At 29.5% G+C, this 15,633-nt stretch overlaps 1 protein-coding gene across 1 annotated transcript in view; it reads right to left on the bottom strand.

Moving 5' to 3' along the window:
• rig (rigor mortis) overlaps positions 1–15,633 on the bottom strand; it is a 23,973-nt gene that overhangs the window by 5,635 nt on the left and 2,705 nt on the right. Inside the window, exons 4-20 of the mRNA XM_014415164.3 lie at positions 15,339–15,467; positions 15,112–15,252; positions 13,051–13,152; positions 12,814–12,963; positions 11,418–11,526; positions 10,750–10,912; positions 10,421–10,510; positions 9,362–9,488; positions 7,870–8,054; positions 7,608–7,720; positions 6,460–6,631; positions 5,193–5,300; positions 4,876–5,127; positions 3,585–3,732; positions 2,325–2,418; positions 1,944–2,107; positions 605–815 (exon numbers count right to left, since the gene is read on the bottom strand). Coding sequence (XP_014270650.1) covers positions 605–815; positions 1,944–2,107; positions 2,325–2,418; positions 3,585–3,732; positions 4,876–5,127; positions 5,193–5,300; positions 6,460–6,631; positions 7,608–7,720; positions 7,870–8,054; positions 9,362–9,488; positions 10,421–10,510; positions 10,750–10,912; positions 11,418–11,526; positions 12,814–12,963; positions 13,051–13,152; positions 15,112–15,252; positions 15,339–15,467 — 2,458 coding nt within the window. The remainder of the gene's footprint in view (positions 1–604; positions 816–1,943; positions 2,108–2,324; positions 2,419–3,584; positions 3,733–4,875; positions 5,128–5,192; positions 5,301–6,459; positions 6,632–7,607; positions 7,721–7,869; positions 8,055–9,361; positions 9,489–10,420; positions 10,511–10,749; positions 10,913–11,417; positions 11,527–12,813; positions 12,964–13,050; positions 13,153–15,111; positions 15,253–15,338; positions 15,468–15,633) is intronic.

Raw genomic sequence — 15,633 nt, forward strand, 5'->3', positions numbered from 1 at the left:
ACCTTTAATTTTCCTTATTATATCTTACTTTTTTACATTTTATACCCCTGTTATTTTACACTTATGTTTTTGTTTTCCTTTTGTAACTATGTGTTTGTATCTTTTTTAGCCCTGACGAAGCCCTGCAACATGGGGCGAAACGTTGGCTCAATAAAATAGTATAATTCTACTATTTGAGTTTATTTGACCGCACCCGGACCATATTCCTTTAAACTCTCTTTTATTTGATTTTCCTCCATATCTCTCGATTAATTGATTTTGAACTTTTTCTGTGATCCCTTGAGTTGAATTGATTGCACAGTGCACGAATAAAAAGATTTATTCTTCAAGTTTTTTATATGTCTAAATGTTGTAGATTCTCCTACCTTGATTTAATAATTGAAGATAGCCAATTATTCAAAAAAACTCAAACTGAATATCAATATATACTTTTTAAAAAAGTTAAATCACAGATACACGTACTTTACATAACAACATATAATAAAAGCTTCCAAAATAACTTATGTAACCCATGTGTAATCACCCATCAAAGTGATAAAGGTTTAGAAAGTATTAAATTAATATATTTCACTTTCTTAAAAAAAAAAAAAAAAAATCAAAATACCTTCAGTTGAGGGTGTTGTAATGATGTTTTCCTGGCCAGTTCAAAATCAAGCTTTTCTAGAGAACCATTAATAGCCCTTAGAGCAAGGCTAACGGCCATCTCTTGGGCATCTGACTTACTGGCTATTTCAGCAGCGAGGGAAATAAAAGCATTATCTTTGCTGCGAGAGAGTATTTCCACTGCCTCAATGTTAGACCCATTACTCAAAACACTAAAAAAAAATTTAAAGTTTCATGAAAAATGGTATTGAAATATAGAATATAATAACAAGTAAGTAAAAATCGGTAGTAAATAATCAAGTCGGTAGGATAAAACTATAAGGAAACGAAATATTATTATTTCAGAAAAATCATTTTCCCTCATCTCAAAACTTTTGTAATCTATTTAGTTTCAAATAACAAAAAAGAAAAATGGGTCACTTTACGGTCAGGCTAGAAGTTGCATGCATTCCTGTGTGATATATCAATTTTGTTTAATAAATTATTTGTTATGGTTAAGTTGTACTCGCTATGTGAAACAATGTTTTTTTAAGTTACTGGAGCTTGATAGCAACAACCAGTCGACTTTGCAATATAATTGAGTAAACCAGATTAGATCAGAAAACTTCTAGAGAGCCTTGGAATGTTTGACCCGATATAATTTAATGACCAGGTAAGTATCAAAATCAGAATGAGGGAGATTTTGAATATAGTGAATTTGTCAAGGGTGAAGACCTCTCGTTATTATGAGAATCAACCTATAATCCATGGTACAGCAGGGTTTTCATTAAAGTGGATACTTCCCAAAACTAAAGATCAGCTGTCCTATAGTTTACTAGAGAATGCTCAATTAAGACTTTCCGGTAAATACACAATTACTCTTAGTGTCAGTCCACATAAATACACTTTGGACCCTAGAAGCATTGCCCAGCTTGTGATAAAACGGCATTGGAGAATTTTTATCAAACTGTCCAGAGTTTCAAGAGAATTAAACCAGATACATACCTAAACTAAACAATACTAGCTGAAATTATAGTATGAATTCCAGTTGGTACCCTTGCAATTGGATCTTAAACTGTTATTAACTTAGGCAACAGAAATCATTATTAAATATCTAGTGACTTTTTTTTACTATGAAAAATGTAAATAGCCCAGAGCTTGGGTGTATTTTTTGTTATTGATTTACATAAAAGATTATAATTTTTTAGTCTTATAGAATAACAGTGGAATATATAACTAGGTATTGTACTGACTGACTATGTACAAGGGTTGCCCCATTAACAAATATATATAATTAATGCTAAATTGAAACTGAATTATCTATTCATTGATATGTCCTATATAAAGATATATTTACTCACCAATGAGCTGCAAGACTTAACATACCAGTAGAAATACAATGAGCAGCCCAAGCATCTAGCACCTTCTTAACGATTGGATCAAAAGTGGGAAACCTTGATTTAGCAAGGACAACTGCTTCGCGGAAATATTTACTTTCCGTCAAAAGTTCAATTGCTTCTTCAACCTGTGTAAAAATATAGGAAAAAGTTAATGTAAAAGTGAAAGAATAAAATTACTTCAAATTTCTTTCAATGATTTTAACCATATAAGTAATTTTAAGAAAAAATCAGCAGAACAAAAAATAAAATTTGGTTCCATATAATAGAAACAAAACACTTTCCTAGATAAAAGCAACATTACTATAATACTTTTTTGTGAAAAATTAACTCAAGACAACAAACCTGATGTATTGCTAATAGGTAACTAACAGCTTTATAAATGTCTCCATTTTCAGCAAGCTGTGTGGCATAGCTTCTACAGCAGTCGACCCACAATCTGAAACAGATTTTATTTCAGGATTGAACAAATTATATAAAAAACATTAACTAATAATTTTTTATGAATGGAGTATGGTCCGGGTGCGGTAAAAAAAACAACTCAAATAGTAGAATTATACTATTTTATTGAGCCAACATTTCGCCCCACTTTGCAGGGCTTCGTCAGGGCTAAAAAAGATACAAACACATAGTTACAAAAGAAAAAAAAGAGAAAAAACATAAGTGTAAAATAACAGGGGTATAAAATGTAAAAAAGTAAGATATAATAAGAAAAATTAAAGGTTGTAAATGGCAAACGAAAAGGGTAATAGTAACAGATAGACAAGAGAAGAAATATTAAAGAAAATACAAATAAAGAGATGAAAAAAGAATATAAATTAATGAGTTCATGTGTTATCTTCTTAAGTGTATTTATATTAATTACTTTATTATTAATTTTCTATTATATTTTACACTTTTCTGTATCCTCGCTCATTTGGTATATTTTGTTTCTTAATTACTTACACACATTGTATCCTATTATTTTATACTTTACTGTTCACCTAATTTAAATACTTTTTTACTTGTTTACTTTACAAATTATTTTCGTTATTGTGGCATAACTTCCGTCCCCACTCCTCCCAATACCAACGGTCACTTTATTTTTGACTGCCGTCACAACAGGTATGCATTCTGTCTCATCATTTGATTTGTGTTTTTTTCTTTTTACATCTCTTTATTTGTATTTTCTTTAATATTTCTTCTCTTGTCTATCTGTTACTATTACCCTTTTCATTTGCCATTTACAACCTTTGATTTTTCTTATTATATCTTACTTTTTTTACATTTTATACCCCTGTTATTTTACACTTATGTTTTTTCTCTTTTTTTCTTTGTGTTTGTATCTTTTTTAGCCTTGACGAAGCCCTGCAACGTGGGGCGAAACGTTGGCTCAATAAAATAGTATAATTCTACTATTTGAGTTTTTTTTTTTTTTTTTACCGCACCCGGACCATATTCCATTCATCTATACACACGGTCAATCAATAATCTTCCAGTAATAATTTTTTAAAAAATTGAATTTATAGTTCAATCATTAAATTTATAAAAGTATCATTACTTTTAGAAAAGTAAAAATGCAATACATAAAAGATATAAAAAATTATAAATAACAAAATCGTTTACTTGTGTGAGACCATTGGAGCGAGGCTGACTAGATGATCGTTTAATTCTTTTTTCCAAATGGCATCCTTTATAGTTTCAGATATGTTTCCCGACCATAGAGATAAGTAGCGAGTATATGCTACATTGCCTGTATTTTTATGATGATTTCCTTAAAAATCAAATAAACAAAAACTAGTTACTTAAGACATCAGCAAGTATAAAATATTGTGTTGTAAGTTATAGCATGACACCCAGGCCTTCATATATTTTTTTGTAAACAAGGACTCTTTTAACCTTTATAATGTTAAAAAAAAAATTATTTCTTTTCATAGTATTTGTCAAAAGTTTAAAAGACAGTATAATGATAGTGAACAATGATACAATATATTGAACAGTAAGAAGCCTTGGCATATACGATATATCATTTTTTTTTTTAATACTATGAACAATAATATATTGTAGTTCAGCACTAAAAGAGTTAAAACATCAATTAAACTGTCAGAACTCCTAAACTTCAAAACTAGTGAAAGGTCAATTATGGCTAGTGTTTCTGTAAGTTGGTTATGTGTTACTATCTCTAAAATAAAGTTGTAAAAAAAAAAAAGTTCATGAAAATAGTTCGTATGAATAAATCTTGGATGGGCTAAGTTAATCATCAATTAACAATTTTGTATGTGGGTTGTTTCTTGCTAATGTGACTAATGGCATAGCCTAGCTTGAAGCAACTCACATACAAAAGTGTTAATTAATGATTAATTAAGCCCATTCAAGATTTATTAATAAGAACTATTTTTTATGAAAAATTGTTTTTTTATAACTTTATTTTATAGGTAGTAACAAATAACAAACTTACAGAAACACTACCCATATTTTTAACAAAGTCAAAATATATTATATAATTTTTAATGAGACAATCAATACTACTATAATTTATCTAGTTTTATTGTACAGAATATCTATGTTTAGAAATAAGATTAAGTAGCATGAATGGATCCAATAAAATTACATCACTTAATCAAAATACAAGCCTTATTCTCTATAAAATTCTTCCAGTAATTTTTTATTTCTATTTCCTCCACACAAAATCTCAGATTCCGAAAGGAAATAAATTTTAGTTAGGATTTATTTTTTTATTCCCTCACTAGTTTCAAACATTTAGCTTTTTACGAAATATCCTGAGATTTTGAAAATAGGTAAATAATAAATATAGGTAACACTAATCACTAATAATATAAAAAAGTCTGACATAGATTTAGATGACTGAGGTAATAAAAGATGAATGTCAGGAATCAGCAGGAAAAAAAATTTTTACCTTCAACATTGAGGAGGCGACGTATTGAGTTAGTGTCACCAAAAAAATCTAGATATCCATAATCACTCTCTTCTGGAGTTGAAGGAGGTTCGCCTCTAATACGAGACCATAAAACATTTAGATATTTAGCTTGAGAGGTTCCACCACTAGTAACAGGAAACATTGATTTGTTCTTCTTATGCCTATTGATAAGATCCACGTTAGGTACACTTGTTGAAATCTGAGGCCCTTCCTCTTCTTTTAGGTCGTTTTCTAGAAATTTAAAATCAGTCACAAACTGCAGACCAGACACAAATACTTAATGATTGTTAACTTACTGAAGCCATTGGTTGTAGGTTGAACTCTCAGGTCTAAGGAATTTTTAGCATCTTTAGCTTCTTGAACCCCAGCGAATTTCTTCAGAACACCACTAAGACGCTGCTTTTCTGAGAACAAAATTAATGAGGATACATTAACATATATTTTTTTCTGAGAAAGGATTATTTAAAATAAAAGTACAAGAAAAGTACTCAGTTGTAACTTAAAGTTAATATGAGTAGAGAAACTTAAGATCTTAATATAATAACTAGCTATACCCGAACACACGTTCCTGTGGCTCATTCTGATTAAACGTAAAAGAAATAAAAATCAAACCACATATGTCTAAGTCTAATTTAACAATCCTTATGTATACATAATATTTTCTGTTGTTTCATTGGCTGTGTGTAGATATGTATTCAACAGTATACACATTAATATTTTTATGATTTGGTCACATAAATTTCCATACTATTGAATATATAATCTCAAAACATTCTTTCAAAAAGCCAAAGTTCATTTGCACAAAAATTTCTCTGAGGAAAGAGAAAAAGTGGAAAACAAACTATTTGTCTGGTCAGAAAGTTCTCACAATGGTTCAGGGATTCAAAATTTTTTTGCTGGATTTCCTCCGGAGAGGAATTAATGCTATTTTCTCTACTTGACTCTATCAGACCAAGTGAAGGATGCTAATTGAAACAACAGTAAGCAGTCAATCCAAAAGGAAGTTTATTTTGCTGGACGATAATACCCAATCTCAAACTGATTACCTAATCTGCTCATGATTGATAAAATATTTTGGAAAACACTTGAACACAGTCCAGATTTATTAACATTTGATTTTCACGATTTTGGAACATTGAAAGAGGCTTTAAGAGGTTCTCTTCTTTTTACAGTAAAGAGATGAAAAAGTGGGAAAATTTGTTTTAAAGGAGAGATTATGTAGAAATTTTTTTTTTTGGTTTATCACTGATTAATGTTAATACATTTTTAATACAAAATTGTGATTTATATTAAAATGATCATCATGACTGATGCTGGAACAATATATTTTTATATCTATGCAGTTCCTATTGTTTAAGAGTGGGAGCTCATTGCATCTTCAGATGTTCATATAGGGTTGCATTTTCCACAACTAACAATAATTCAATAAACAATTAAAGATAAGAGCTTTGGAATTAATTTATTTCCAAGAGATTAAACTTTTTTCTTAATTTTTAACATTAAAAAAAAATTTAATTCATAGGTTATGCCCCATATGAGGGGTATAAATGAGGGATATCTTACTGGTTTTAGTTTTTGTAAGTTTGTATTTGTTGACATTCCATAACCGAACAGTAGAGTCTGCAGAGCCAGTAATAACACAATCTGGATGTAGCATACTGGGAAGACAACACATTACGGCACTGTGGTGACCGTCAAAGCAAGCCAAAACACTTCCTGATGCAACATCCCACACCTTGTGAAAAAAATCGAATACATTTCAAAAATTAGGTAAGGAATAGTGAATATTTGTCTGTAGCTAGGTTAGATTATACAAAATAGTTATTACAAACTAACAATAAAACATAAGTTACAAATGTCATTCAATCAATTTCCTATTTTCTAATATACTAACATACATTTACCTAAATAAAACATAAAGGGAACCAACACAAGTGCCAAATCATTAAGTATTCAGTAGGCACTGTAATGTTTTCCCTTAATGTTCAGCTTTACCTTCTCATAGTAAATTATTATTTTATTCAACAAATTTTAGAATGACAAAATTATTTTCATAAGATTTCTTTACACTTTTGTTCTGAACCATTTTAAAAATGCAAATAAACTTCAATAGATATTAAACTTACAGAGAAATTTTTTCAATATAAAAAGTGATAACTCTTTAATTGTTAAGAACAGTTTTGTCTTACATTTTAACAATATTTTTGTGGTTTTGTTCAATAAGTGACCACTTATCTCTGATGCGTATTCCTATTCTATATATTAGATGAGGTGGCTACACTTATTTACAACTTTATAAAGGCTTTTAGATTTATTATAAATAAGATTCAAACCATTAAGGAGTTGTATTACAGCAATTTATCGTAAGAGGGTTTGATTTAGACATTGATTATGGATTGTATCCAATAATTTATCTGTATCTTAACTCTCTGCAGAGGACTTAAAGAAGCAAAAGCAGAACTGTTGGGGATCATATTACTAATGTTAACAGAATCTGATAGATCATATTATAATGTCAAAATACTAACAAATTATAACCATAGGTTTAATCCAATACTATTGAAAACAGGAAACTAGTTGAATTAAGTTTTACTATGGCATTGCCAATATTTTTAATAACAATACAAGCTATGATCGTTTAATCTATAAAATTCAAGAAGTAATATTGAATATCTACAAGAAACACTTAACATCATAATTTAGGGAATTACCTGTGATGTGTAGTCATAAGAAGCAGAAACGAGGCGAGAGTTAAAATGTGGACTCCATGCCAAACTTACAACCTTTTCGCTATGAGTACTTAAGCATGCTACAACTTCTACACCTAAATAAGGAAGAACTTTTGCATTAAATTTTAAACACTTTAGTTTCAACTTAATAATTACTAATAAATTAAAAAAAAAAACTTTTTCAAAAATACTATAAATATTTTACTTAAGATAACAGGTTAATACAAAACTAAAAAATAATTACCAGCAGTAGTAACATTAACAATCTGTATATTATCAGAGGCAGATGCGAGCCAAGAGGAGTAAGGTGAAGGAGTAGATTCGGAAGTTACAGTAGCTGGGTGCCACACAATACATTGAACAAGTTTCTTGTGTGCAAATATTGTGTGAACATGTGACATATCTTTTCCATCCACAATATATAGAACCCTAAAAGCATAAATAGGATTAATTTAAGAATACATAAAATAATTGTTATAAACAATTATAGATTAAAAATATCTAAAAGTAGACAATACAAGGAATTTTTACAGAACACAAAATATGCCCATGACCATAAGCATTCAAATCTTTTCATTGTTCTATTGTTGAAAATGTGAATTCAACAATTATTAGAACTACAACACAAAATGTGTATTAAATACCCAAATTCAGCAATAATCAACTTTATTGTAAATTTTATAATATTGATAATACATAGAAAACTTAACTAACCATGTTTGAATCAAATTAAACCCGCAAAATATTCTTTATATTTATGCAAACATAGATAATAAACTGATCTACTCTCATTAAAAACCTAATATTTTGTTCATAACTGAAGAGCTATAAGGAAAACAATTGTATTGAATGATTTTATATTCCTATTATGAAGTCTGGATTTAATTTTCAACTTCTTAAAACTACTTCAATTTTAAATTTTAGAAAAATGTGCAAGACGCTATAGAGAAGCGAGTATTTCAAAATATTCTTTTAAGCAAAATATCCTTTTTAATTTCCCCCCAATAGTTCTCATAGCATGTCCTTCCGCTTAGTTTTTCAATTGTGTATTTACATACGAATATAGCATCAGCCAAAAACCAAACAAGTAATAAGTCAATGCTGAGAAACATTAAAAAGCTTAATTAAAAATAAATTTTTATATATTCATTTTTGTTCAAGTTTAAAATTACTATGAAAGTTAGCTAGAAGAATGTACAATTAAAGGCGGAAAAGGAATCGAAGTTAAAAACAATAAAAAGTTTATTCTAGAGTGACTTTTTTATATATGTTCGAATAAGCCACTGGTTAGTACAATTCCAAGAAGCAATTTGAGCATTAAATAAAATTTAGTAAAAGGATTAAACAAAAATCAAAATTGTGTAATTTTTCCCAAAATGAATAAAACATGCAATTTTGTGCAGATGTGCTGATATGAGCAATTTGGTGCAGTATAAAATTAGTATTATTTGAATATCTTTTCCATGATTCGAATTAATGTTGAGGTTTGGAAGAATTCGGAGCCAGGGAACAGAAAGATGCAATTGCAACAAAATTCTATCTCTAATCATAACTATCACAATAGGTCAATCGGCTAAAATACTGTTTGACTCATTGTGATGTATTTGTATGTTGAAATAAGATTGCATAAATATTAATTTCACATAAATTATGTGATATTATTCATGCAAATGTTGATCAAATGTTATCACCTGTTACTTCAAAATAATCATAATTTTTCAAAAAATATATTTTACCCATTGTCATTCCCAATTGCAGCCAAAGACCTACTGCTGTTCCAAGCCAAGTCAGTGCGACCTAAGGATTTGCTAACCTTTGCAATACTGTCACAAGCTTTAAAAAGTGGATTCAAACTAACAGGATCTAAAACAAGCAAAAGTTTAATGACTTAGCAAATAACAATATAATACACATATACAATCAGTATTAAGAATAAAAGAAGAAATGTGAATGTTTTTCTATTTAGAAAATCGTGCAGTTGCTAGAATGGTGAGGAATGAATGTATAGTATTTGTAACTTTAATTAAACTTATTTTACAATTAATGAAGAAAGGTGTTTATAATTATAACGTCAAAGAAAGCTTTTTTTTTATGTTCTTGAAGAATCCGATGGAATAACTTCTTCAGCATTCTTCTAGTAGGCCACCTAAGGGGTGAAAATCAGGAATTCAGTAGAGCTTTTCCTGGACCTTAGTTGGAGAGGCCAGACTAATCTCCTTAGCTCTGAAAAGAGCCTGCACGTTTGGAGCATGTGCTCAGCATTCTATTCAGTCCTCTCTGCACTAGCAGAGGTCAGTCTCCTCTGCCAATAAGTTTAACTTTTTTGTTGGATTTTTTAAGCCCAAGGTGTATTTCTATAACATCAAATAAATCAATCTATGATTCTTTGGCTCATTATTAGCAGGAGTCCTACTTATATCACAAGTAATAGACGGGAGCAAGTTGCAAAGAATATTTTGCTTCATAAGCCCTCTCAGATCTTATGTTAACACCAAACCCATCGTCAAAATTAATTAATTCTTTACCTATTTACATTTTTTTTTACCCCTTCCATATAGTATTGTTCCTCTTAATGGGACGAAATGAAATATTCTCAAAACACTGTGTACTTACTAATATTATGGAAAAAATTGAAAGTAAAAACATGTGACTTAAGCAAATACAATCTTAACTATGCAAAAGATTTAACTTGCACAAAAAATGAATGAACAAGAAGTATATGAACATATAACAGAATAAAATGTCATGAAAATGATCAAAATTAACGAATATTACAGGAATAAATAACTACTGACCTTTGTCTGGTGTGTCTGGATTATATTGTAAAATATCTCCATCTCCAACCGAAAATAAGGAAAGAGCTTTTTTTCCTTTAATAAATATTTCTGAAAATTAAAAAAAGAAATATGTTTTGAGTTAATGAAAGTAATAGTAGAATAAATTTATCAATTAATCTTAATTTCTTAACTACTTAAGAAAATATTCTCAACTCAATTCAAGAATGAATTGGGGATACCTATCAGCTATTCTTCAAAGAAAGGCTTCCTCAACAGATGAGAAATATAAGCAAGCTTTATACAAAAATATGAATCTTAAGGTGTAAGATAATAATAATTATATATACCATCAACAATAGGTGGTCCCCAAATAAGAGAATAAACACTTTTCCTATGATAGAGCCTAAGCAAAGTCGTGGACTTTGTAGCATTGTCCACATCGAGTAAACCAATCCTTCCTTCTCCAGTTCCAAAAGCTAACACAGATTCTAATGTAGGATGCCAAGCTACCTGAAACAGAAGAAAAAATAATAGTATAGTGAATTTTTTAATTATATTTATTACCGAGGATACAAATAAGATATTATATAATTATTTACCAATAGTTATGACATAGATGTGTGAGCTATACAAATTAATAGTGCCAAATAGTGTATCATAATATTTTTAATAAATCAATAACTCACTAAGTATTTAGAACAAATGTGGTAAATTTGATATAAAACATTGAACAAACCTCTATTCAATTGAAATCGATCAGATAGTTCTGTGGTCTCTTACAGATCTGAAAGAACCACTGGGAGGTGGATGGAACCCTTACCCATTTAGGTACCTTATTTAATAAGATATAGCTTTACTCTATCATGAAAAGTTGGTAAGTATTTGCAAAAACGTTAAATGTTTAAAAAAAAATATGGGCTAAAAAACATTCAAGAAATTAAACTGCTAAATAACTCTTTTTTACCTTTACACAAATTAGTTGTTTTAATTGCTTTCGAAAAAACATTATACTTACAGCCATAACTTTGTTGTTTATTTTATTCCAAAGGCAGGTAATATTATCGCATGAGTCATTACTCATATTCCAAACTAAAATTCTATTGTCACCAGTACCAATTGCAATTCTACAATAAAAGAAATATAAATCAATAAATACAACTGTGTGAGTAATTAAAAATAGGATTAATTTATGACATTAAAGTTGGTAGAGCCAAAATTATACTAATAATTAACACGTTGACTGCCGGGGCCGTAGCATATAAGGTGCAAAGAATCCCGCCCTGTGTGGCGAGGACATAGCATTTATGGCCCAGGTTTTTTACTTGGAAAGTGCTCTCCCTAATCCTCCCCTCTTAGTCATTCCTCTGCCCTCTCTCCATGGGCATTTAGTGTCATCACTACCTTCATGATAGCAACATTGGTTCAATTTGGTGACATTTTTACAAAATATAATAAACCTAACACCAAAACTTTAGGACTTTACTTGGTGAGTACAATTTTTATGTGAATTACTATTTAATATTCATAATAGGTTTAATTTATGTTTTAAAAAAATAAAAATTATGTTTTATATATTGATTTGTACATGATTTTATATGACATTATATTTGTATATAATGAATTTTTTTTAAATTATTGTATTACATACATTTTTTTTATTTATTGACTTGTATATAACTTTATAATGCATTCTATTTGCATAAAAGGGATTTTTATTTAAATTATTTTTTATTATATATTTGTTTAGTACAATATGCTGTATAGAACTGTAAAATATGATTCTATATAATGATTTTTTATAAATAAAATTATGATTCTTAGTAATTATATGTAGTTTTCAATTTTTACCCTAATTATCTAGTTATTACTAATTATAAATATATTAATTTCACTTACAAGTAGTATTAGATTTTAATGATGCTGGTTGGGTAATATTTGATCTTCAAAAAAACAATTCCAAAATTGACAAAGAATTTACATTATTTATTCTAGCCCTATAGGGTACGGTGGATGGCACAGAAGAGGTAATCAGGCATTTTCCCTTGCCCTATGCAACGTATATGGTGTTACAAAAAGGATGAGTTTCCCTGAACTGACTTACATCAGATTTTTTAATATATTTATTTCTTTAACAAAAGGCGAAAATGAATATAACAATGTAAAAAAAAAAAAGTGGCGCCTGGGGCCCATTTTGATATAATCCTGAGGCAGTCAAGGTGTTAAACAAAATATATCAACTTCAGCTTAGCTAATGGATGATAGATTATAGTATTTTCCCTCAATACAATAATGAAATATTTTAACTAACAGATTGTTATTAAGAAATTATAACAATCTAGTCGAACAATAGAAAGTGTTTCAAATTAGAAAAAGCATCCATTTACAGTGAATTTGTTTCAAAAGATTTTCACCTGTTTGGATCAAGAGGACAAACAGCCATACAGTAAACAATTCCACCAATGGTTGCCATACTGGACAATACTTTTGAACAGTCCAATTTACTAGCAATCAGGCGCTTATCTAGAGCATATGTCCACACCATGCGGTCATCACCTTCTTTCCTTAAAAAAACATATCAACTTTAAAATTTATTTTCCATAATATTTTGTAATTCTACTATTGTTGTAAACATAGAAGTATTCACATACTTAGAACCATATGGAATCGCAATGCTGAAAAGACCTTTTGTATGATTGCCATGGATTAATCTTACAGCTTTAATTTTCCCTTTTTTTTCTTTGGGGATATTTCTGTAACAAATTATAAAATAAAAATGAAATTTTATATATATAAAATTAAAGACAGAAGAAGAAATTTAAAATTATAAAAACTATCTAAAGAATATAAAAAAAGAAATGATAATCAGAACAAAGAATACGTACACCCCATTTCTAAAAAATACTTTAAACCCTAACCATTAGAATATATAATGAATTTTAATAAGATATTATTTTTTAGTCTGTAGTGATGAATAAATCTGATAAACTGTTCCAGCAAGATGAAACCAGACATTATAAGGATGATAATTAAGATAACATCACATATTTTTTTTATATTGTCATAACCAGGGATGGGATTTTAATGTTTTTACATCAGAAAATGTTTTATCTAAAACTTCTGTATACATGTTTAAGCTTCTTAAGAACATTTATTTCATATTTTTAACAATTTTATTTGACATATATTTAAACATTATACCATTTCACATTTAGTTTTACATATAGTTCTTATAAGTATAAATTTTATTCTATATTTCCCATTTTATTAAAATGTTTTCACTTTTTTTTGTCTTCCACATATTTTTTTTTATTGGTACATACATGAAAACATACAGAAATGGCGGAATGATTCATTAATGAATCAAGGCCTCCTCCAAATGATTCCATAATTCTGTGGAGGCAGCGGGCTGATCACCCTGTCTTCCTTAAATTAAATTATTAAGAAACCTCTACATTGCAAAAATGATAGACTGTCTCTTTGGAATTGACCCAGGAACTGTTACTTTGACCTTAAATTTTATTTTTGAAATGTTTTATCCTTTCTTAGATGGGGAGTCCTTTCAGAACTTGGCACCTACCAGATTGACATTGTAGCGATTCAAGAAATCCGGTGTTCTGGAAAAATTAAATTAAAGTACTCATTGGAGACTTCAATACTCACACAGGCCATGAGTAACCTATAGGCTAATTAGCCATCTAGCGAGCACAAACAATGTAATGATAATGTTCATAAACCTTACAGAACCTAACAGATTGGTGATAAGTAGGACCTTGTTAAAAAAAAGAAGAAAAAATCACCAAGCTACATGGGAATCATTCAATGGTTTAGGCATAAGCCAGATTGACCACATGCTTATTGATGCACGCCATAAGACTGACATAATAGATTTGAGGATCCATAACTAATGCAGAATCAGATCACTAGATGGGTGTTACCAAAATCAGAGCCAAAATATCCATTGCAAATACAAAAAAGAACGAGACCAGAAGCTATGACATGGGTAGGCTCAAGAATCAAAATATCAAATAACCCTGAACATCAATCTATCAACTGAGTTTCAAATATGTGGTTGGTTATAGGTTACTGGTGTAGAAATATAGCAGGATGACACATTAGCCTGCCTGCCTGCTGTTTTATCTTGCTGACGAGAGAGCTATCTGAAAAACAAAGATTCAGACCACTGATAAAATATTTAATAGAATAGTGCAATTGCTGGTATATGCCGAGGATTTTAACAAGGTTGTCAGATCTGTAAAAGCATTAAAAAATGCATTTCTGCAACTTGAATAAGTAGCAAAAGGATTCAAAATCAAAATAAATGAACTGAAAACTAAATATAAGAGCATAGGAGGAGATGGCATGCAAGATGATGTCATTGAGATTGCTCAACACTCACTTAATGTCTTTGGGCTTGGAGGTGAACTAATGAAATGATACTTCACATGATGGAAGTTATTATGAGGACTGTCTATAAGTGCTCTCTTTAGAAACTTATTTTTAAGCTTGTTGCCATTACATTTCAGTGTTGATTTAAATTTTCACATTGTTAGAAAGATTCACGTCTAAAATAGAGTTCCTGAGAACATTCCACAGAGTAAGAGAAAGCTATGATTCTTGATGCAACATCATTATTTAAAGTAAAGAAAGATGTTTATGGATTTACAATTTATTATTTAAGAGAACATATTATGATTTTAATGAATACATACTTATCAACCGGTGAATTGAAAATCTGCTGTAAATCATAACAAATAAGTTCTCCAAACAGTGAACTTGACAAAATTGTGCTAGCATCAGGCCACCTCACACAAATCCAATGGCTACCCTGCCCTCCAACACCATTTTTTGACCTGAGGAACATAATATTAAAGTTACAAGTACTTAAACCAATAAGAGTTCAAATTAATTTATGGAATTTAATTCTAATGTAAACTACCTATATCCTGTTGTAGCGAGAGGTGTAGCAGGTAACTGTATAAATGTTTCATATCTACCATCAGTTCCAGCTCGCCAAAAATAAATGTTACGATCCTTTGCACCAGATGCCAAAAGGTAAGTATTTTCACTAAAACAATTAAGAAAATCATCGAGCATTGTGAAAAAATAGGAATATCAACAGAATAATAAATATGAAGAAGATGGTCAGGGTTGCAGTTAAAAAAGAACAAAATAGTTGAAAACCCTGACCAACTTTTTCATATTTTACATTATATGGTCAACTATATATATTT

This window comes from Halyomorpha halys, unplaced genomic scaffold, assembly GCF_000696795.3.
Source record: "Halyomorpha halys isolate HHAL.00 unplaced genomic scaffold, Hhal_1.1 Scaffold94.1, whole genome shotgun sequence".
NCBI classification, from domain to species: domain Eukaryota; kingdom Metazoa; phylum Arthropoda; class Insecta; order Hemiptera; family Pentatomidae; genus Halyomorpha; species Halyomorpha halys.